General features: G+C 40.8%; 1 protein-coding gene across 1 annotated transcript in view; it reads right to left on the bottom strand.

The window, feature by feature from the left end:
* Positions 1-3,273: 3,273 nt before the first annotated feature.
* SMG1 (SMG1 nonsense mediated mRNA decay associated PI3K related kinase) overlaps positions 3,274-22,191 on the bottom strand; it is a 60,148-nt gene continuing 41,230 nt past the window's right edge. Inside the window, exons 40-63 of the mRNA XM_066198496.1 lie at positions 21,582-21,828; positions 20,774-21,003; positions 19,980-20,228; positions 19,465-19,603; positions 19,268-19,377; positions 18,481-18,699; positions 17,857-18,047; positions 17,075-17,247; positions 16,418-16,697; positions 15,010-15,282; positions 14,675-14,909; positions 13,014-13,240; positions 12,183-12,333; positions 11,901-12,090; positions 11,201-11,670; positions 10,043-10,180; positions 9,121-9,273; positions 8,649-8,828; positions 8,211-8,438; positions 7,568-7,779; positions 7,260-7,366; positions 6,751-6,930; positions 6,526-6,632; positions 3,274-5,860 (exon numbers count right to left, since the gene is read on the bottom strand). Of these exons, the coding sequence (XP_066054593.1) occupies positions 5,783-5,860; positions 6,526-6,632; positions 6,751-6,930; positions 7,260-7,366; positions 7,568-7,779; positions 8,211-8,438; positions 8,649-8,828; positions 9,121-9,273; positions 10,043-10,180; positions 11,201-11,670; positions 11,901-12,090; positions 12,183-12,333; positions 13,014-13,240; positions 14,675-14,909; positions 15,010-15,282; positions 16,418-16,697; positions 17,075-17,247; positions 17,857-18,047; positions 18,481-18,699; positions 19,268-19,377; positions 19,465-19,603; positions 19,980-20,228; positions 20,774-21,003; positions 21,582-21,828 (4,767 nt within the window). The 3' untranslated portion in view covers positions 3,274-5,782. The remainder of the gene's footprint in view (positions 5,861-6,525; positions 6,633-6,750; positions 6,931-7,259; positions 7,367-7,567; positions 7,780-8,210; positions 8,439-8,648; positions 8,829-9,120; positions 9,274-10,042; positions 10,181-11,200; positions 11,671-11,900; positions 12,091-12,182; positions 12,334-13,013; positions 13,241-14,674; positions 14,910-15,009; positions 15,283-16,417; positions 16,698-17,074; positions 17,248-17,856; positions 18,048-18,480; positions 18,700-19,267; positions 19,378-19,464; positions 19,604-19,979; positions 20,229-20,773; positions 21,004-21,581; positions 21,829-22,191) is intronic.

Below are 22,191 nucleotides of genomic sequence, written 5' to 3' on the forward strand. Positions count from 1 at the left end.
CGGCTCCAGCCTCCTTTTGCCCAGCTCCCTGAGGTCACCGCTGAGCCTCCTTTTGTCCCGAATAAACACCCCCAGCTCCCTCAGGTGCTGCTCATCACCCTGCTGCTCCCAGCTCCTTGCCCAGCCCCAGTGCCCTGCTCTGGACTTGCCCCAGCCCCTCACTGTGCGTTCGGAACCGAGGGGCTCTGAACGGGACACGACACCCGCGGTGTGGCCTCACCTGTGCCCAGCACTGGGCAGGTTCTGCTGGTGACATCAAAGCCCAGCAATGTGTTTTATTTCCTTCAGAACTTGGGGCAGCATGGGAATAAATACAGGAGAAAGGCACTGGGATATAAATATTGTTTCTGACTCAGCTTTCTAAATGCTTCAGGCACGTGTGTTAATGAGCATAATCACTGTGCCCAGGATGCAATGCAAGGCTATAATGAGAGCAAAGAAAACATCTCCGGCACCAAAACTGCTCTTGCACCAGCTTGATGGAGACAAAAAAAGGAGAAGGACTAAGGAAGACACTGTAAAAGCAAACATATGTCCGTCCTGAACGGTTTGGTCTTTCACAGGGTGCTTCTCACTCACCCTAGAATATATGTAAAGGGCAGAATCTATACTGAGTAACTTTCAAATTCACATTCCACTAAAAGCTAACAGTATTTTTGTGTAACGTTTTATACTTATAAATGGTGGAGTTCGCCCTCAAAATCTGTAATTTTACCACAGCAAAGCTCACACAAAAGGTGATTTCATCAGGAAGTGATGATGGCAGCAATAATTTTCTCAGTCTTTTAAAAGAGTACGGAGCCATACAGAAGCATGACCTCAGAGCAACCTTCCAGTGTCTGAAGGGAGCCTACAAGGAGAGGGATTCTTCATCAGGAACTGTAGTGACAGGAAAAGGAGTAATGGGTACAAATGGAAAGAGGGGAAATTTGGGTTGGATAGTAGGGGGAAATTCTTTACTGAGAGCGGTGAGAACAAGTTTGCCCACGGAGATTCAGTCCTGGGAGATGTCCCCACCCACGGCAGGGGCTTGGGACTAGAAGGTGTTTAAGGTCCATTCCAACCCCTCACCATTGTGTGATGCATTACAGTTTCTACAGATATTTGCAGTGCCCTGCAACACTGCTCTGGCTATGAGATACCATCAGCCAGTTCCTGGTTTCATCCATTTATGTGACTCTCACCACAAAAACCCCAAGCACCTACCAATGGAAAAATCAGGCATTGCCATCATCTCCAGCCCATCATGCTCACCATCTTCCAGCCGGTCTTTCAAACGCCAAGTCCCCAGTCAGGGGCCCTTGCAGCTTTTCTCCATCCCAGAGAAAAGGGATGCAGAGGTGCCTTTCCCTCCTTCTAAGTGTTGCTCCACACCTCAGAGGGGCAGGGCAGTGTGGCTGGGGGCCCTCAAGCCCAGAAATGCCAGACAGGGGCCACTGCACTGCAGAACACAGGGCAGGGCAGGGCCCTGCCACCTGCCCACCCCTCCCTCCCTGAGCAGCCAGGCCTTGAGAGGCACCACATCAAACTAAAAAATGTGTGCCTACACACACCCATTATGTATAAATCCCGTTGATAAAATCTCAGCCGTGGTGTAGGAAGCAGAGGATCAGCAGTAGCTCAGTAGCTCCTGTACCTGAGCTACACCCAACTGTTTTGCTTGCCTGGATGCTGCAATGGGATCAATTCTTCCTGCACCAAGGTTCTCTCTTAGCAGATGCACAGAAAGTTAAATCCCCAAGCTGGCTTCAAAGCACCTTTAAAAGGGGCACTGCAATTGCTCTGTGCACTTAGAACAGGCACACAAAGTTTACGTGTCAAGCCTCCACCCTTTTCAGTATACCTAATACACATTTATTATGGTATTAATAAAAAATTAGCCTGATGAATGGCAGAATTGCTCTAATCAGCTATGCATTTATGTACACAGCAGTAGCTGTAGCTAATATCCGTAATTTCTGTGAAATTCTTTAGCTAAAATGTTAGCAGTATACTCACAACTTTTCCACTGAAGAAAAAAAAAAATACATTTTATACTTTGGGACCACATTAACAAACACAGAGGTGGCAGGTGTCGTATCAAACTTTCTTCCCAGTCAAATTCTTTAATGCATAAATTGTGTCTGCTAATTTTAGGAAAAGCTTGACAAAGAAAAAAAAAAAGAAAAAGAAAAAAGAAAGCAAAGAAAGCTTTGAAGTACTTGAGTGTATTAAAACAGAATGGCTAATGTAGCAGGCACAGAACATATTGATGAATAATTGAAGTAAATTAACCTCACAGACTACAGCACTTAGAAAAAGAGCTTCAACTTGGGGGACTTGAGTCATCTAAGACATTTGAAAAATTAGACAAAATATTACTATTTAAAGAGAATAATCCTTGAGGGCAAAACTAATTTTTGCAAAGCAAAACCAGACCATGAAGACCCTACAAAGTACAAAACTAATTTCTGTTAACTGTATAGATCTGCGGCATTTTCAATTTGTTGTATTGACAGTGCCATTATCCTACCAAAATAATCTAGGACACTACTACTGACTCCCGTTTAACATATCCCAGCAACCCATCTGGCAGAGCCTCGTTCATATCCTGGCTTTACAAAAGGGGAGAAGGAAGAGAGGCAAACAAACAAACAAACTTGATTTTCAAAGGGCATCTCAACCATGAGCCTCTAGAATTGTGAGGGGGTAACAAAACTGCTGAACATATGTGGAATTTGGCTTTGAGAAATTACTTTAGAGCATGGTCCCTTGGTTAACGTTTACTGCAGGTAAACAGCAGGCAAAAAATTGCCATCAGTTGAGCTGTTTGACTTCTATAGCTTCAGCAGGTTTGTATTTAGAGGTGATTCTAGACTTGCGTTATTCTAGGTGTGCCTCACTGCAGAGAAAATAAACACCAGTTTTACCGAAAATAAAGGAAGTACCCTTTTGTTTTTGTAAGAAGCATCTTTTAGAGAATGTAACTAACACAGTCTTACTTACTATGCAGGATGTGTGAGCAGAATCTGAATTTTAGGTTTCCTCAAGACTGTACCAACCTCCCATACTGCCAACATTTCCAAGAAAAACGCATCAGCACCCAAGCCGACAGTGACAGTCCCACTAAATCCTGCACCTCTGAGCTGTCTCCTTTGCATCAGTTATGCAAATTTAAGTCTCTGGAGAATCCGGCTCTAATTTGGGGTTTGGTTTGGATGTGTTTGTGTATCAGGCACCCTGTAATTTTCACAACCGCACAGTGTTTGCATAGAGGGAAATTAAAAACACATATTCTTTTTTATTTTTTAAAACTTTATTAAATTATGCAGTAAGAACCCATCTCCACACAAGTGTTTCATTTCTGGATGGCAGAGGTATAATACATGAGCCACAGGTGAGTGCATTACCCCCTCCCTTCCCCCAGCTTCCAAAAAAAAAACAAAACAGCAGGTACAACACACTCCTGTCACTACACTTCTCCAACAGATTGTTCATAAGGTTATTTTTTAACTGGAGAAAAATGAAAAGGACCAACAGTGTCAAGTGTCTTGTTCTGCACATGAATGTTCTTCACTGCAACATTCCGACAGCTTTTCCTGCAACGTGCGTGGCAGAGGGTCAGGAGCAGTGGCAGTGGAATGCGTTTGCATGGGTACTGTTAGATGCAAAGCCTGTGACTTCCCTAGAGGTAATCAGGCAATCAGAGTGCAAGGAAGGCCATATGACTGTTGAAAACTCTTACACTTCAAAGTGCATGTCCACAAAAAAATTCGCAACGGAGGAGAAAGTGAATTCTAAGACCTACTGCGGAGGCAGAGCAGTCAGCATAGTGCAAATACTGAAAGGAACAGAAGTTTGCCGGCATTATCCAAAAATCACCAGCCAAGCTTCCTACCCAGATGAATTGCTGCAAACCCTTTCAATTAAATTAATTTTATGCCAGTAGTGGGCTTGGCTCAAATCTTTTAATTCTTGGATTTTGACGGAAAAAAATGCTGTACTGAAAGTGTGGTTTTACTCTGAAAAGTGACTAAAATGGCATTAAGGATCTTCCTGTATTTTTCAGCAACTGTGCATAATGAATTCACCAAGTTTACATAAGAGAAACTTTTTTACACAGAGCTACCAAGAATTTATCTGGGCTCAGAATGCCAGGGTGCATTTCTGCTTTAGCTATCAGCACCTTTACAATTCTGCAGTTGTTGCTGAATTCTGTGGGGTTTGTTTCCCCTCACAGAAAAGGAAGTTGCCTTTTTCCTAAAGGTGTCCTACTTAAAAAATGAAGGAAGAAGTCTTTTAGACAACCAGCAGACAAGCAGGACCTTGATCTAAGGAAGATGATGCCATTTTTAGAGAGACTTTTCTGACCATAATCACACTTTGAGAACTGATTAAAAAAAAAAACCTTGGTGGAAGATTCCCTATGGATGCATTACTGAACAACCATCTACAGAAGAAATATGGCAAAGGAAAACTACTTTGCAGAAATCTTTACAGATCTAGTTGAACAGAAAATTTGAGAGTCCTTCATTTCTTGGATTATACGTATACCCCTGTGAAGTGAAGCACTAGAATTTACAAGTGTGAACTAAAAGGATTAGGAAAATGAAGTAAAAAGCATATCACTCTACCTCCACCAGAACATCACTTTATTGTTTACCTGTCATCAACAATGTAAAACTCTACTAGATACTCTATCCTGGTTTTTAAAAAGGTAAAGATTACATTGGATTAGCTACGTAGTAGTACGAAAGAAACTACAGCAATCACAGTAGAATGAGATTGGAGGGACAATTTGAATTACAAAAAAGTGTACACTGCAAGCAGAGGGAAGTGCACATTAAATCAAATGCCTGTAGGAATCATTACTTTTAAATGCACAGTGACAATTTTGAGAAACTGTACATAATAGAATCACAAAAATGACTTTAAAATAACCAAAATTACATTTTGTGTTTGACCATCCAACTCATAAGTAATCACTGATGTTCTCTATTTTCAGTGCTTTTGGAAAAATTGTTTACCAAACAGAATTTAAGTTGTTAATTTGACTGAACTGTGAAGTAGAAGGATTGAAATAAAAAGTATATTGGAAGTACGCCTAACCTACAAGAATAAGCCAAGAGGGGTGTATGCAAGGAGAGGCCTGGAGGGAGGAGTGAAAGGAAAGAGGAAAGGGAGAAGAGAACAAAGGCTTCTTCTTCTATCTCAGAAGTTCTTCCAATGCAGCGTGTATCTGATGTACAGCTCTTTGTTTTCAGTCCATTTCTGAATTTTGTAGCCTTTTCCCGTACTAACTGGTCAACTCAACCAGCACTGCTGCCACGTAACAAGAGGAACAAGAATCTGAATGCATCAAATCTGCCCTTGCTGTGATTTCTTCATGGCCCCATTTTTCTGTTTTTCTTTGAACAGGGTTCGGTGTTTCCTGAATTGTTCACAGGGTCAGGTGGAATTGAGTTCCAAATCACTCTGCGGTTTGTAGCATCCTGATTTCTTTCTGCAGCTGACCCCCAGACACGTTTGCAGTTCTTCCGTAGCAGAAAGACAAACCGTGTTGCTCAAGCGGTGAGCTTTCACCCTTGACCGTGGGGGTTGCAGACCATTGTGTTGAGCGTATCCCTGAGTGCAGCTATCCTGCAGGATCACTTCCCAGTGCACCGAGATTTCCTAGGTTTCCTCAGATTAAGCCCCAGTATGCATCACCACCGACTGTGGTGCGGCTACGGATGCCTGAGGCCGAGTTGATTCTGGTGGATGTCTGACCTCGCTGAACCAGACCGAGCTGCTGTCTCCCTACTCATACCCAGGCAGTCCAACCTTCATACAGCTGAGCCAAGTTATCTAGATTAGTTGCTTCCTTAATCACAAAGTCAACCTATTAAAAAGGTCAAACAAGGAATTAAAAATAAGCTGGAATTTTAAAAGTGCTTAAGTGATCTTAGAATTTACTGTCGAATGTCACCTGCAAGTATTTCACTGAAAAAAAATCTAAAGTAACTGCAGACATAACTTTGTGCAGTCCACATAAGAAACAGGAAGCTGTACTGCAAAAAAAAGATCACGTATCATCTCATTCACAGCCCCTAGCTTGAAAGTAGCCACACCATTCTCAAATAAATGTGGACAACTGCGTCCCCTGACTCCGTTGCCCAGAGACAGGAGTGCTTGTGTTATGTTAGTGAACACAGACAAGTTCTGTCCCTTGGGCAGCTATACAGATCTCGTGTTCTCCCTGGCTATCAGCAGCTGTGGAAGAAATGTTAGCTTACTGACAGACAAAAGGCAGTTTTATCTAACTCATGGTTTTACATAAACTTCCCATATGAAGAACAAAAGTATACGACAAAGAAACAAACAAGGACGAATACAGCAATACAAGGCAGCAGCAACCTTGATTTGCACTACAATAGCTCCCACCCCCAAAAGGAACCCCCGTTCATAACAGGATTTCAGCCCTGAAGGCACACATGAGCATACACACCTGCTAATTAGCATGCATTTAAAGAAAAGACCAGTACTGGAACTTTATTTTCAACTCACCTGTTCAGCCACAGACATTCTCCTGTTGGGATCCACATCTCGGCCCTCTAACTTGGCTTTGACCCGCTTCCACACGCTAACTGCGTAGGAATTCCTCTCCTGCACAGCTACAGGTACAAAATAAAGTCAATGCAACTTGACATTCCTGCACAGAAACACACTGAGGCTGGTTTTTTTTTTGCTGTCAGTGGTAGCACTGTTGGTTTTCTTAAGGTTTGTATTTACCTTTTCCTGTTTTAGGGTCCCTGGCTGTCTTTTTGGGACTACAAGCAACACTTTTGCCAGTTCCTGGGACTGTGTTTGGAGGAGTATCTGCTGATGTTGCAAGATTTTTCTGAATTAGCTTTCTTGCATTCTGTGACATCACCTCTGGCTGAGTTTTCTGCCCAGTATTGCTCCGTACAGCTGTAGAGAAAGTTTAAAAGTGCTTAAAGTCTTCAAAATAATAGCATATTACAGAGGCAAGAAAAAGCACAATTAAATGCATACCAAATAGACCTATCAGTTTTTCAGAACAAATGCATTTTAAATTTGCATTTTAAATTATGCACCAGTTTTCAATTTTTCTATTTTCTAAATGGAAATAACTTTTGTCTAAACAAGAAGTTTTTATTCCACTGCTCATTTATTTGTATTAAGCAAATCGTGTGCATTTCAAAGTTCAGTAAGAGCTATGATGCTCTCTCTAATATCAGTTCCTGGTGGTTTCATGTTTGTACTTTTGTCAGTATTACCTGCAGCAAAGGTTGGCTGATATGTAGCAGCTGAAGTTGGGCTGGAGCATTCATTTGCTGTATCCGTGACTAAGGGTGATGCAAACCCCACCAGATTATTGTAGACACTGGGAAACATAATGGAGTTGATAAATACACATGCAACTACTTGACTTACTGAAAACCCCAAAATTAAATTAATTCAAATTTTGCAAGAAGATTTCTGAGTTCTAAGAAAATCATCAAGTACGTGCCCTATGATGTGTTCCTGCTACGTGAAAGCAGGTATGCAAAATGCCTTTTCTCACCTGAGACAAGGCAACTCTTACCTTTGGCTCTGTGTTTTAAGTTCTTTCAAGGTGGGAGTTATTTCCTGCAGCATTTCAACATGTTCCTGACTGCGGACTTGACCCATAACCTGAACTAATGTAAACAGAACTGTCTGAATATTATCTTGCCACGATTTATATTCGCCCAGGAACTGCCTAACACTGTTCTCATAGGGAACATCTTCACCATCTGCCAAAGCCGCTTCTTCATCCTGTAACCAAGATATGCAAAAGGGTCAACTGCTGCATTTGGCTAAGAGAACAAAGTGAAGCCATTTCTTAGCCCTTTCAGCCCTTCAGTTTGTCATTTGATTACAGACAACTATAATTTATACTAGTTATGTATGAAGAAATAAATTTTAAAATTGTAAATTTTATTACAGATTAAGAACCAAAAGGATTTATAAACACAATGTTTCAACTGCTAAGAGAGAGAAAAGGTTCAGTTCAACCAAAGCCTGCTAAAGCTAATGCCAGAAAGTTTTATGAATTCTTAAACATAAACTTTATGCCTTCAACTCCATATGCACAAACATTTCACTGTTTCTAGATACTTTACAAAGCACAAAGCTACAACAGAGATTTTTCTTAAACTCTACTGACATGGGTTTGAGGACTAAATTTAAGGATGTTTCAAGCATACCTTTGCCATAGCTTTCAGTAGATGTTTGACATCTCCAAGCTGTCTGTTATGACCTGTCAGCACAGTTTTAATACTATCCACCAGATTCTGAATTGTTTCACAAACTGTTTCTATTTGCTGTTCTCTTTCTGTTTGTACTGTTCTCTGTGTAGATATCTCCTGGCTCAACTGCTTGTGAGCTGAGTGAAGCCATTCAGAGCTGCCAATAGGATGTTCAAGACCAGTGCCCTAAAAATAACAGAAACGTTTCTTTATCTATACCCAGAGATAAAATTCACATGCTTTGTAGATGACACTGCCAAATATTCAACTGACATCATAAACTCTGCAGACCCACTCCATCTGAAGGTATACATAACACTGAGAATGGAAGACAAAACTGAGAACTCCCTGCAGTGATTCCGAAACGTTTCATGTTTTGCTTTGCCCTGTGCTTACCACTCTCTGCAGCAGGCGAAGCTCCAGGTCAGACACGGAGCTGTTGAACTGGGATGCAAAGGAGCACATTTGCTGACAGCGTTTGAGGAGTTCAAACAATGCAGCATCAAGGTTTAGGGCTTCTGCTGTTCTCGTACGTAAACTTTCAAAATGAATGATATTACTGCAAAGGAAAGTGACCTGAAAATCAAAGCAACAGTGAGAAGAATTATTCCACTCCAATTGTGAGGATTTTAAATGGACAGATACTGCTCTGTTACAGTAGCAGTATCATCCCAGGGTCATACAGCCCTGCAGCAATTCTCACAAAGATTATTCCTATTGCTTTCAAATGGGATTCCCAGAAGTATTTGGTTATCTGTGTTTGCTCTTTACATGCAGAGCAGAAAAATATCTTCTACATAAACCTCGAGTAGGAAATGAAGAGTGAACACACTCATGGAGTCGAGAGTGCTGTACTTATCTGTAGTACCTGACTTGCTCTTTGACTTTCTTTCAGTACAAGGTTTCTTCTTTCAGCAATAGTGGCATCAAAATCTTGCAAGACTGGGGCCAGTGCAGGATTAGCACCTCCTGCCCATTTTAAACGCTGCTCAATACTTGCTTCAAGTGCTGCAAGTTTCTCCTGCATTGGGGAAGAAAAAAACCCATAGAGATAACTCAGTGATATACATCATTCAAAGCCTGACTTTATATAAATTATCCATATATAACACATGCAGACACCTTCTTATGCCCATATATGTAAAATACTGTGGCATTCATGATTGACAAATGTTAGTTTATGCTGTTTAAGGTTTATTTCCAGTACACATCACAACTGGATTTGATTATTATCCCTCCATTATTTTGCAAATAATTCAGTAAATTTTTATAAACAGTACCTTCACAACTAAAAAAGGAAATTAAAATTCAGGAAGCTAAGTAATATTTAATAAACAATTAAACATTCTGTATCACTGGCACCAAAGAAATCTAAAATACTGAGCAAAGCCACAGCACACAAACCTTAACACACAGAAGAATTAATCTGCCCACTTCTACAAAGGGAACTTCTGATATTTAGCTAGCAAAAAATGATAGTAAGGATGATCTAAGGCAGACAAACTTGAAGAAAGAGAGCATTACCAGCCTTCAAAAAGGTACTTTCACAGATTTGTATTTTTCTTCAGAGAGATTTACTGCTATTTCAAAGAAAACATTTTGGATGAGACAGCAAAATCAAACAATATAACTACCCATCAGAGAGACTGAAAGAGATCAATGACAATACCCCCACATTTGTGTAAGACAGCAAGCCAGATAAGGTAATTTGAAGGTGGGAGATGGTTTTGCAGCTTGTGTTAGTCACGTTTTGAGGTGCTGATGAACAGCCCTCCCCAAAACAGTCATACCTGGACCGTGGCAATGGAAGCTTCAATCTGACTGAGCGTGTGAAGTTTCTTTTTCATGCTGGCTAAAATTGCTGAACGAGGTGGAGGAGTGACAGAAATAGCCTGGGGGCGACTGATGAGGAGATCTTCATGCTGCCACTTCAAGAAAGTAACAGCAACACTTGATTATCAATATGGCTCAGCACAAAATACTTTGCATCACAAACAGTAATTCCAGTGCTCTGGTATCCTTTATAAATAAGGGCACTTAAAAGGGCTGTGTGTCAGACAGCACAGCACAGCTCAGCTCAAAGTTCTAAATCATGTGAGAGCATGAAATGACACAAGTAGTTGCAAATTATGTTTTGCTGGCTTGGTTGTCTGTACCATTAATCAGTCCACTAACTTACTAGAAGTGATTTACACAGGTTTTTTTGATCTAAAGGAAAAGTCAACAATATTAAGAAACTATTCATTTGTGATACATTAAAACCAAGACGAGTTTGCTTACCAGTCTATGAAATGGTTTATTAACTGACCTGGAGAAAGCCTGGTCCCCTAACCTACAAATCACTATAAAATAAAGATCACTGACAGTACAACACAACCGGATACCCATGTAAAGGTACACAATAGCATTTATCTAAAGCCTCAGAAGCGCGTTTGTCAGGACTGATACTGCTGCTATTTCTATTTTTAATGAAGCAAAGACTGGAGCAAGGAGACAGTCAATACATTAAAACTTAGAAGGAAAGGTCCAAAATGACATTCAGCAACTCATACCCTCTGTTCTAAGCCTTCTCCTCAAAGTCATAATCTGCTTGAGAAAAAGGAGGAGAAGGGGACAGCATTGCGGGTAACAAAGCCAGTGAATGACCTATTTTCTAAAAAAATACTTAATGGCTATTGAAAAGAATTACATGTATTGTTTCAAAAAAAATGTATATGTTGCAGAATTTTCTTCTTGTAAAGCAGCTAGTCTTCAAAAAAAGCTAGCAATAATATATGCACAATTATATATGCACAGCATAATTAAAACCAAAAGATGTTATAAAGTCCATTAAAATACCTTAGAACTTATTCAACAAAATATGATGTTTGTTGTGCTCAGACACTGTAACTCAGGCTCATTTTTCCCAGACCCAGTCTGAATATCCCCAGCCCGTGCTGGGCTCTCACCTGGAACATGGCAATGTGCAGCTGCACTCTCTGCAGGCTGGTCTTGCAGGAGGAAATGCTGGTTTCCAGCCTGCGCACCAGGTCGTGTTTCTTCCAGGCCGTGTCGTAGGAACTGGCCAGGACTGTGGCCCTGTTCATCACCAGCTGGGAGAACTTGCCAATCTGGATGTTGTGCTCCACGGCTTTCTTGCACAGGTCATCCACAGAAACTTTGCTTTCTGCTCCAAAGTCTTTAGCCTCCACCTGAGCAATGATATCGACACCCAGAGCGCTGATGAAACTGCACAAGGTCAGTCCCAAAGCTTGATTGGGAAGGCCAATTAAAAGCTGCCTCACAAAGTCTGCTGTAAAAGCCTTAATTGGCTTGGCCATTTGATCTTCACTAAAACAAGAGTTCCTGTAAAGGGCTTTCACATTGACAATTTGAACAGGTCCATTTACTGCATTCTGGTCTTCAAGTGAACTGATTCCTTTTAAAGGGAAAGAAATAGTGGTTTTGTTATAAACAAAACATTTGATGCATCCAGATGAATAATACCTGACTTACAAACACAGCAAAAGCACAGGAATTCATTTCTAGTTTTCTGCTTCCTTATCACATATCAAGGGTAAGTTATAGCAAAAGTGACCATTTTACATTCGTCTGAACAGGATGAGAAGTGGATAAAGGCATACTGAACATTTGATAACATTTATTTACCTGACAGTGTCTTAGAAAAGGTACCACAGAGCCTGAAAAATTCTTTAATTGTTTGCAGTCTCTTCAAAAAGAAAATTTCCTCCAGAACTTGCCGATTATTGTCATCATCAAAGAAGTTAACTTGGGTGCTGCGGGCTTCCCTAATTATGTCAATCTTACGCCAAGAAAGAGGTATCTCCATCTTGTTTAGCTGAGCAATGTAAAGGAAATTAATTAGTTTGGGTTTTTTAAAGGTTTCCTAATTCTGACTCAAAGAGTACTCCAAAAAGAACAAATCCATACCTTTTCAATCAATAAACCAAATGCAGTTTCCACTTGAGCAAACATTCCATCAAAAGCTACCAAAAGCATCTGACCAGCTGACATTTTGGGAGTTTCATCAACTGAACCATTTCTTGGCTGAATCAGTTCACCATACTGAGCATGAAGTACTCTTAAAAGGGAAAAAAAAAGAATTTACACGGTTTCACTTAGTCCACAATAAACAGAATTTTCTTAAACTGACTGATTCCACAGATTCACTGTACCACTGATGGAGCCACCACAACTGGCTCAAGGGAAACACCACTTGAAGATTTTGAATTGTTCTGCTGTGTACCAAGCACCTACCCAGAAACATACTGTCCCACATTACAAGATCCACAAGTCTTTCTGTTTGCTCCGTGTTTTGTCTCATTCTCCTTTTTAATCTAGTCACTGACTCATTAAGCAAAAGCTGCTCATCAAAACCTCCTGATGAGGAGTTCCATGGCTACAAGCTTTTCCTTTCACAGGTTCCTCCCACAAACTAATAAACTGGTTCCTATTTTTAGCATCCTTTAACTTCAAATACAAAATCTCAACTATGTATTTTGGAAGAAGCTGACTACCAAAAGTCAGCCTTAAGCAGATGTAAGTGTAAATTGCCACAGCTCCATATTTCTGCGTGTGCACGTCGACAAACACACAAACATGCAGAGAGGAAACTTTAGCACACACTTTAGACCCTGCACTCTGCTTAAGGCATTCTCAGGCAAGAAAAGCCTGTATATCAAACAAAAAATAATTTTAGGCAAACTAATGTTCTTCACCCTTCCCTCTCTCACACATGAACTGAAAAAAAAGGTGATTTACCTTGCAACATCAATGTAATGAGTGTGTGTCTCCTCCTCTATACCCATAGCAGCATTTCGTAAGTAGGCTTGAAGAGATTCAACCAGCGTTTGCAAAGGGACTCCATCAGTTGTTTGCTCTATAAGATTATCCAATTCATGGAGCATACTTTCTAAAGTATACTCTCCTTTCATTAAGCACCTGAGTGCCTCAGGGAAAATGATCTGTCGGAAGTTTGAGTTCAATTCCTGTTGGGAAGGAAGTATGAAAAAGTAAGACATTTTCCCTCTCAAAAAGTATCACATGCAACACCTTTTGTCATTTTAGTACTACACCATCATGCAGCAGATATTATTTAAAATATAACATGATGGTGGACAGCCAAGAATCAAAAGTCTACTCTTTGATTAACTTTGAAGAAATCAGGAATACATTAAACCCCGTACAAAACCAAAGATTGGACATCTGTAGCAATGTAGCAACAACCATCTCCACAGCAGCAATACCTGACAGACATCCTCAGCAGAGGCTGGGGGGCAGAGTTCATAATTTGTGACATTGGTTTCATCAACGTCAGCTTTTCTTTCCCATTACATAACTATGAGCCAATTAAATTATTTACTGAGTTTATGATTTGCTGAACTGATTGGACTAGACAAAGAAAAAGTAGCAAAAACTTGCCAGGTAGTGATAATTTTGCGACAGAAATCAGTGTAGGGAAGAAAAACAGTACCTTAAGTAGCACAGAGCAGAATGCAGCACAGGGCTAAAGGCAGCTACAGAAAGAACCAACGTGCTCATGTCTCCATCAAAGCAGATGAAACACACCAAAAAAACTGGTTATCTTGACCGCCCAGTGAGCAGTGAGCTCAGTGAGTACATCTTATCTAAGAGTTCACAGGAAGGACAACAATGTGTGGGTGAAAGATCCTCACTGCGCTGCAGTGAAACTGCTGCCATGCACATTTCTGAAACAGTTCTGAAACGTTACTACTCCAAAGAGGGAAAAAAAATAAAGTGAAGAATATCCAAATGCGCTTATGCAGATTGATAGGAAATATTTCTCACATACCAAACGCCTCAAAAATCTATTTATCCAGCCACAGTTTATAAAGCACATCAGTCTTCAGCAGATATTTCATTCAGACTGCCCTTCATGGGTTTTTTGTTTGTTTTATTAATGTGGAAACATTTCTGAACCACAAAATTATAAATGCATTTTTCTCCTTCCCAGTATTGGAGACAGGGGCCTGTACAACAGGTTTTCTGAGTTTATGTGAAGCTATTTGATTCAGGTGAAAGTAAAGTTTAGCAGCAGCAGAAAACAGAAAGAACATAGTTTAAACAGTTTAGAAGTTGTTCTGGACTGCCAGAAATAGAACAGAAAAATGAAAAGGAGTCATGAAGCTGGTGTGTCTATAATGCTGATACCAACCTCTTCCTCATAGTTACTTACTTGGCAGCAGCTTTTACAATTTATCATGTCTAGATTGAAATGGTTTCTTTCAACCAATAAAAATGTAAATGACAGAAGCAAATGCCTGTTCAGCTCAATTAGATACAGCAATCGGGAGCAAGACTTATGAAAAATCTCAGCAGCATCATAAACATTTAGCACATTATTAAGAATTACTTCGCTGAGGCCTTGAAGGATGGGGGGAAAAGTAACATAAAACAATCACCTGAAGTGAGATATATACTCCATTGGCTAAGTGAACAGCTTCTGATGCTTCCATGGGGTTTGGAATATCCAAGTCCTGGGGTACAAGATGACACTGCTTCAGCAGCTGCACAAGGCAGGTGACGTTCCCACTCATGCTGCAAAGCTCCTCCAGGAACCAGGCTCCATCTCTGGAGGTCAAATCAACCAGCTGCTCTCCAGCACTGGACGCAGCCCCTTCCATCATCAGGTTCCGCCTAGATGAATTGAGACACTTAGACAACGCGCCTGCTGCCGCGCTCTGGACAGAATCAAATCACTGAACGCTCCTGCGGCCTCCACCAGCAGGGAGCTCACCTGGTCAGCGTGCAGAGGGCGGAGATGATGACGCTGGCCAGGCTCAGCGAGCCCTCCTCGCCGTTCTCGTGCAGGAAGACCTTGATGCAGCGCTCGATCTCCTTGAGCTGCTCCTCGCAGACGGGCACGGTGACGGCCTCCTGCTTGAGGCGCTCCACCTGCCGGATCAGCCGGCTGTTGATGTCGGCCGCGTAGCGCTGCAGCGTCATCTCCGTGGCCGTGATGAACTGGCACATGCTCGGCGGCGGCTGAGGGGCGTACTGCATCTCATACCTGCGAGGCACAAGCACACGCACTGAGTCTCCCCTGCACAGGTGGTAAGACATTGCATTCTGCTCTGTAGGTAGGAAAAACCATTCCTGTATCACCTTAACTCTGATGCCTTAAGCTTTAGCTTTCATATCTGCAGATTCTATGTTACCTAGGGGTGTAGTTTTGAGCCTCATGGTAAGTGCCAGCAGGCTTTCTTCACAGGGTAGGTAGACAAAAGAAATGCCTTTTCTGCTGAGAACTAAGGACAACTCTCAGGCCAAAAAACATCAACAACGGTAGACTGAAGGGAGACACAAGAAGGATGAGACTCACAACCTGAAGCTGTGATTAAATCTCAATATGCAAATGGACCAAAACTGATAAAAATATAAGACCGCATGACCAGTCGGCCATAGGGGTGTGGCGTTTCGTAGTAGACTCAGGGCACAGCCTTGGTCAGGCTGCTGTCCTGCCCAAGGTGAAGCCTAGAAGCCTTTCAATAAATAGCTACTTTATTCTCTAGCTCTGTCCAATCTCTGCTTCAAGTCAGTCTTCCAGGCAACAACTTCCACAAGAGGTTGATGACTACCCTAGCAATGCTTTTATAAGGTCCTAAAATGCACCATATCCCACAGCTATTCACAAGGACACAAGACAACTGTGCTTGAAGCAAAAGAATGATTAGAGGATAAAAAGAAAGAGATTTCAGATTAAATGCTCAAATATAATCTAGATCTTTTAAGCCAAGCCACAATAATGTTGAAACAGCCTGATCTTAGAAGAAAAGAAGAACTAGAAACTGCTTGAAAATCTACTAAATTTTCTTTACAAAATACCCTTTCCTTCTTGATTTTTAAATACTAGAAGTTTCTAAACCCCAAAATATACTACCCTGAAGCCACAAAGGTGAATCCTCCATTTGTTCATTACAGGACAATGTTACTTGATTGTCATGTTGAAGTACACAGATTAAACTCTGGAATGGTGTTTTTAAAGCAGTTTTTCACATTAACTCCTAATTCGTAGAACAATAACTTAATCTTGGTTTGCTTTACAATTAGATAGGTTCTAGCAAAAGTATTTATTTTAATGATAAAATTAGGGTAGAAGCTTGGAAGTTACATTCTTTGAACAAGTCGTTATTCTGTCAACTTACTTCCTAAAGATATCCTGACAACGCTCTATTGTCATGTTACAAATGAGTTCTTCCATCCAGGTTTTCCACTGCTCTATTCGGTGCTTCTGGAACACAGCTTTTGGATACTGCAGAGCTACTGTTGCATAGTTGTGCAATTGTTCCAGGCAACCACGTAACACGGATCTCCTCTGCTGCAGAAGAGCGCCAACCTCTCCTTCCAGTTGCTCACACTGACTGATCAGATGTGCCTGGCCTGCATTTTGCAGAAATGCTGTTGCTGGGACATAACTTGGAGGACCTTTTAAGAAAGGAGGTTAAAAATAAAGATGTGTCTGAAGACATGTTTTATATCATACAAATACTGAGCATTAACACCTTTTCAAAAATATTTTTTTTTTAACTTGTGATAAAGGAAGCATAGAGAATTCATACTGAGAACTTTGAGCACAAGGTTAAGAGAATCTCATGCCTAGGCAGGATAAGACAGGCAAATTCCTTCAGACAGCTTGTCACGGTAACCTTGAAGTGCTCTAAATCACCCTCTGAAGAAACCCCTTTCTTTTATTACATACAGATCATTGCCTTTAAGTTAAAGGATACTCATAATGCCTCCTAATAATAAACTCAAGTTATTTTCAAACCATTAAAACCACCCCCAGAAATACTGTTTTGTACCTAGGTCCATTTGTGTGCTAATTTCTTGGAGCAGACTTGCAAGTTGCGTTGCCTCTAAATTACTGAAGGCAGTTTGGTAATGGGTTATCCACTGCTCAAACTCATTCAGCTTCACCTGGATGGCTTCCTGGACAGCTCTTTGTTGAGACTGCAACTGTGTGTGCTCAGAATACCTGAATTGAAGCCACAGAACCAAGTAAGTACTACAAGAAAGAAAACACTTCACACTACAAAATACAGAACGATATCGAACAATAAAACTGTTAACCAGGAAATGAACATGTTCTCACCAATTACATAAAATTAACAATGTTGGATTATTAATTAATCCTGTTTTCCTGCAAAATAATTAATCCCTGTGCCTACTCATGCAATTCAGAAACACTTGATTAATTTCAAATAACATTCAAAAATAACTTGAAGAATTGGAAACTTGGAAAGATTTTTGCACTGTTTATCAATAGCTCCCTTATCTGGGTTATTATGATGGGACACCACATTCAGAACATTCCCTCTCTTGCCTTGAGGGCCAAGTGTGGAACTTTGACTAGCACAGGTTATATTGATGGAGTATGAGGTGCAGGACGTAAGTAAGATTATTCAATAGGAAAAGGTTTCAGTAGTTCTTCTGTACAAGGAGTGACCTGCTTACAGCAAGAATAGCTTTTACCCAGCTATTCACTCATATACAGATTTCTAACGTTTAACCCGTAAGTACATTGCTAAAACGCCATCTGTATTGAACTGTGAGACTTCCAACAGAATTCCTGGCTCCTCCATACCTGTGCTGAAGTGTGTGGGAGGGATGATCCACTCCTTCTGCACCTTCCAGAAATTCTATCTCTTCTAGTAGTTTTCCTTGCAACTTTTCTACATCTGTTAACTGCTCCTGCAGGTTCAGGTACTCTTCTAAGCTACTGTCCAGTTTCGGCAGCACAGCAAGCATTTCATCTCTGTTCTTAAACCAGTTAACCTGCAATCAAGACACGGATGTTACTGAGCTGCAGTAAATCAAACTGGCAAGATAAAGTAAGATACAGCAGAATGTAACCCTTCAACAATGCCATTCATCTAGCACTGCTTCCAGGGCTACAACTGCCAAATCTTAACAGACATTCTTTATTTAAACTGCTCTCTAAACCTCTGTTTTTATTCTCCTAGCCCAGATACAGGCAAAGCACTAAAACGTTTTAGTGCCTTAGAATTAAGCATGCAGAAACTGAAAATTAAATACTTGCAAGTTCAATATTAGCACTTCCCTTTGAACACACTCAATTTATCACAATAAATCTCATGAACTCTTGCTGATATATGATCATATCTTCCCCCATTCCCAAAATGCAAATAAAAGGAAAGCACAGAGCTTACTTTGGTTTAAAAATAGAAAACTACTGTAGTAAACTCACCTTTATCTCGGCCACCCTCGAGGAAAAGAGACTCCGCGTAATATCCCTTTCCATTTCCCTTTTGCTCTGTTTGTTTTCAGCCTGCTGGCCACCACCACCATAGACAGCCCCAGCAAAGCCTGCCTCGCCTCCAGCTGTCCAGTCCACCAGGGGATCATAAACAAAAGCTTCCAGCAGTGTAAGCAAAGTCTCTCTCCCACGCCGCATAATATGAAGGACCTGTGTGGTATTTTAAACAGACTCATTCGGATTCTGTGTTATCCTTGTAGAACAGCGGAAACTTAGATGCAAAACACTGTTCTTGAGTAGGTACAGAAATCCATAATGTATCCCTAACTACTACAGAGACAGGAAGAACACCACAGTGGGTACAAATGCAGCTAAGGCTGTAGAAAGATCTAGCATTCCACACAAACACTATGAACAAGCCACAGACACTTAAGGAGGAAAAATCTCCCTTCTTCAGAGCATTTTTCTTTTTAAAAACATATCTGTCATGTTTATACAGGATGAGTCCCAAAGGAAGAGGGCAAGCAAACCATCTCAAAAAAAAAAATTCAGGAAAAAGATAACATTTTAAGCTACAACTAGAAATACCCCTTTCACCCTAAATTTTAGTTGTACCACTACTTGCATGTGCATTTATCAGACGATCTCATGTTTCTTAAACACCTACCATAGGATATAGCTAAAGTAAGTCCAATTGAAATCACAGCAGGAAGGTGAAGGCTCTATAAACCAGTATTTGGCCAGTGATGGCCCTCAGTTTTCAAATCTCCTACTATACCTGTTCACAAGAAAGCCTGAACACCCCTTCCACTCCTGTCACTCCCAGTGCTGTTTCAATGTTGTGCGTCATCCGGAACGGAACCTTCTCTGGCACCCTAAGGCTCTTCCCTTTAAGATAAAAAATTAAGTTGTTTCTTTTAATTACCAAGAAAGAAAACCTTTTATTTGAATAACATAGAGCATTTTTTAAATTACCTTTTTCAAAGCAAACATTATAATCTATGTGGACAACTTCTCCTGTAGTCATATCTATAAGAACATTATCCAGATGTCTGTCTCCAAGACCAATGATGTAGCCAACCATGGACATAACTGCAGTGGATCTTGCATAAGACTTAAAAGAGAGTTTCAGGAAAAAATTATTTGTGGGAATCCTCTGCCAACACATTGGACTGACTACCATCTTAAAACATTATTTTACGTGTAAGTGTAAAACAAATCAAGCCCAACTTATTCCAAGCAGTTTTCTATTTGTTGTCTGATGGTATCTTACAAGAGTTTTCATTCTTTAGACTGGTAATTCTAGTATAATGTAGACTTATCTGGTCTACACCCATGTTTTAATTCCAAATGGCACAACTGCCAACATTTCAAACTCACAGCAGCACTAGCTCTCCAAACTCACAAGTACCACACCTCAGGCACTTGCTGCCCCTCATCCCATTAACACCACAGCCTCTTCTACGTAAAATACAGTTGTCATAACTCACCTGTGTAACTCTCCACCACTCATCTGGTGTGGTACACGATGACCAGAGCTCCTTAGCAAGGAGATTCGGGGGAGTTGCTTCCATCAGTTCCTCCAGAACAGCCCTCATGACATTCAAGGGCCAGTCACGACGGGACACGTCGAGACTAAGCCCCACTGCCTTTAAAGCAGGTCCAATTTTACTGTAGTAAAGTTCACTGGGCCTAGGAACTATTCCAGGGTTCTGAGGGGTCTGGTAAGAGTCCTGAGCCTAGCAGAGATAAAAATGGTAGCTGATGTATTAGCACAGAATATCTCAAATTCGGTTTTGGTGAGAATGAAATATGAAATCAATGCCTCGACTGGGCATGACAGCTCAGACTGCTTTCAAAATTCAGTAGTTAAGGTCTAACTAAACTGAAAACACATTGTTTTGGCCTAATTCTACTCTCAATGTAGATCTCATAAATATAACTGCAAAAACTGTACACAGCATGAAATGAGAATGAGTAAACAAGACATGGAACTAAAATAATTTCAACCAAGGTTAATTCTATTTGTAAAAAAAAAAGAGCTCTCTTGAATAACCATGCCAGAACAACACTTCTACGTTAATACTGTAATTATATATAAATAACAGAGATGCAATTTTGACTTCTGGTGAAGTCCCAAGACACATGAACATACAGAACCTTCCTGCATTATTATGAACAAAACACAGTCCTTGTAAGACTACGCGACTTAGAATTACAAAGCAAATCAAAACAAGCACTTCCCTTCTGCCCTGTTCTACCCAGCACAGAAGACAGCCGTTACCTTTTGTGCCTGCAAAGCAGCCTCCCTCTGTTGCCAGCGCTTGTAGAGCCCAAACAAAGGTGTGGCTCCATCCACCCACTGGATGAGGCCTGACCTTGTCCCCAGGGGTGTCACCGAGTAGTGCCTCGCGTGGAACCGCGGCGTCTCTTGCCGGTTGATGGTGGCAAACATGGTGTTCACAATGGATAAGAACTGCATGATTCTCTCATCTAGGTGCAAGTCTTCCAAACCTGCAATAAGTTGGTTTAAAATTTAGCTTCTAGATGAAAAAAATTCTCCCAAAGCCCGAAATTTTGCATTTTTTTTAACTTATCACATTTTAGACTATGAATATCTTTATAATATGCAAATTAAGGATGGGTTGTGTGGCCTAAACCAAAGTGTTTACATGGCATTTACCTACAAGTTTATGCCAGTTTGCTGTGTGAACAGTACACACAATAATTACAACATAACAAATAGGCCTTTCCCTTGTAGGGAAAACAAGAAGTCCCTAAAATTCTCTTTTAGAGGCCACATAAAGCATCTGGAAAATTGCATCCAGGTAATCCTATCAATACACAGGCAGAGCATTGCTTCTGATGAAAGCCTTGTAAAGAATGGATTTGACTTGCAGTTTCACAAGGCAAAATTCCTTGAAAGGTGAAGTGGGAGGTAAGGAAGAGAGAGCAAATGCTTCATACTCCTCTTTCTCTGTATCATTCAGGCAAATAAAACTAGAGTTGCACCATTCAATCTTCCTAACTTTAATACAGTCTAATTTATCACAACAGACAGTACCTCATATGAGAAAAATTCTATTACTTGCCTTTGAACAGGTAGGGATAGTTCTTCCCATCTGAACCCAGGAAAAGCAGCTTTTTAGGTTTGGTTTTGGTTGGCAGGATGGTGATGGTGCTGCCCACACTGTGGATGGTGACTGTGTCCCTGGTGGACACCTCTCCAGGAAGGGCTATTTCAGTGTTCATCATGGCAGCCAACCAAGGACTGATTTCTTCAAGTCGTAAGAGGTAACTGGCCCGTTTCTGTGCTCTTTGCTGCAAACTCAGCATTACCTATTCCAAAGACATTTTTTTTATTTTAGGTAGACATTCACTTCAACAGTTAGCAGTAAGAACAAAAACACCATCAAACTGGACTTAATGGTGGTCATCTTCCAGAAAACAAAAGATTTTTCCTAAACTCCCTTGCACCCTTGCCATGATGCTAAACCCAGATACAGTTTAGGATGAAGATTACAAAAACTGAACAATGTCTTCTATGCAGCAAATATACCCTGTGCAGTGATAAGAACCAAAGTCAAAACAAATCATGTTCCTCAAGAGGTTTGCTCCTGTATTTATAAACATCTGAGCTGTGGTTAAAGGCAGCAGCATTTGGCAGCCTCCTGTTTATAGATCTGAATGCTTGTTTGTTCT

This window comes from Chamaea fasciata, unplaced genomic scaffold, assembly GCF_029207755.1.
Source record: "Chamaea fasciata isolate MVZ Bird 193981 ecotype frontalis unplaced genomic scaffold, bChaFas1.0.hap1 SCAF_16, whole genome shotgun sequence".
NCBI lineage: Eukaryota > Metazoa > Chordata > Aves > Passeriformes > Sylviidae > Chamaea > Chamaea fasciata.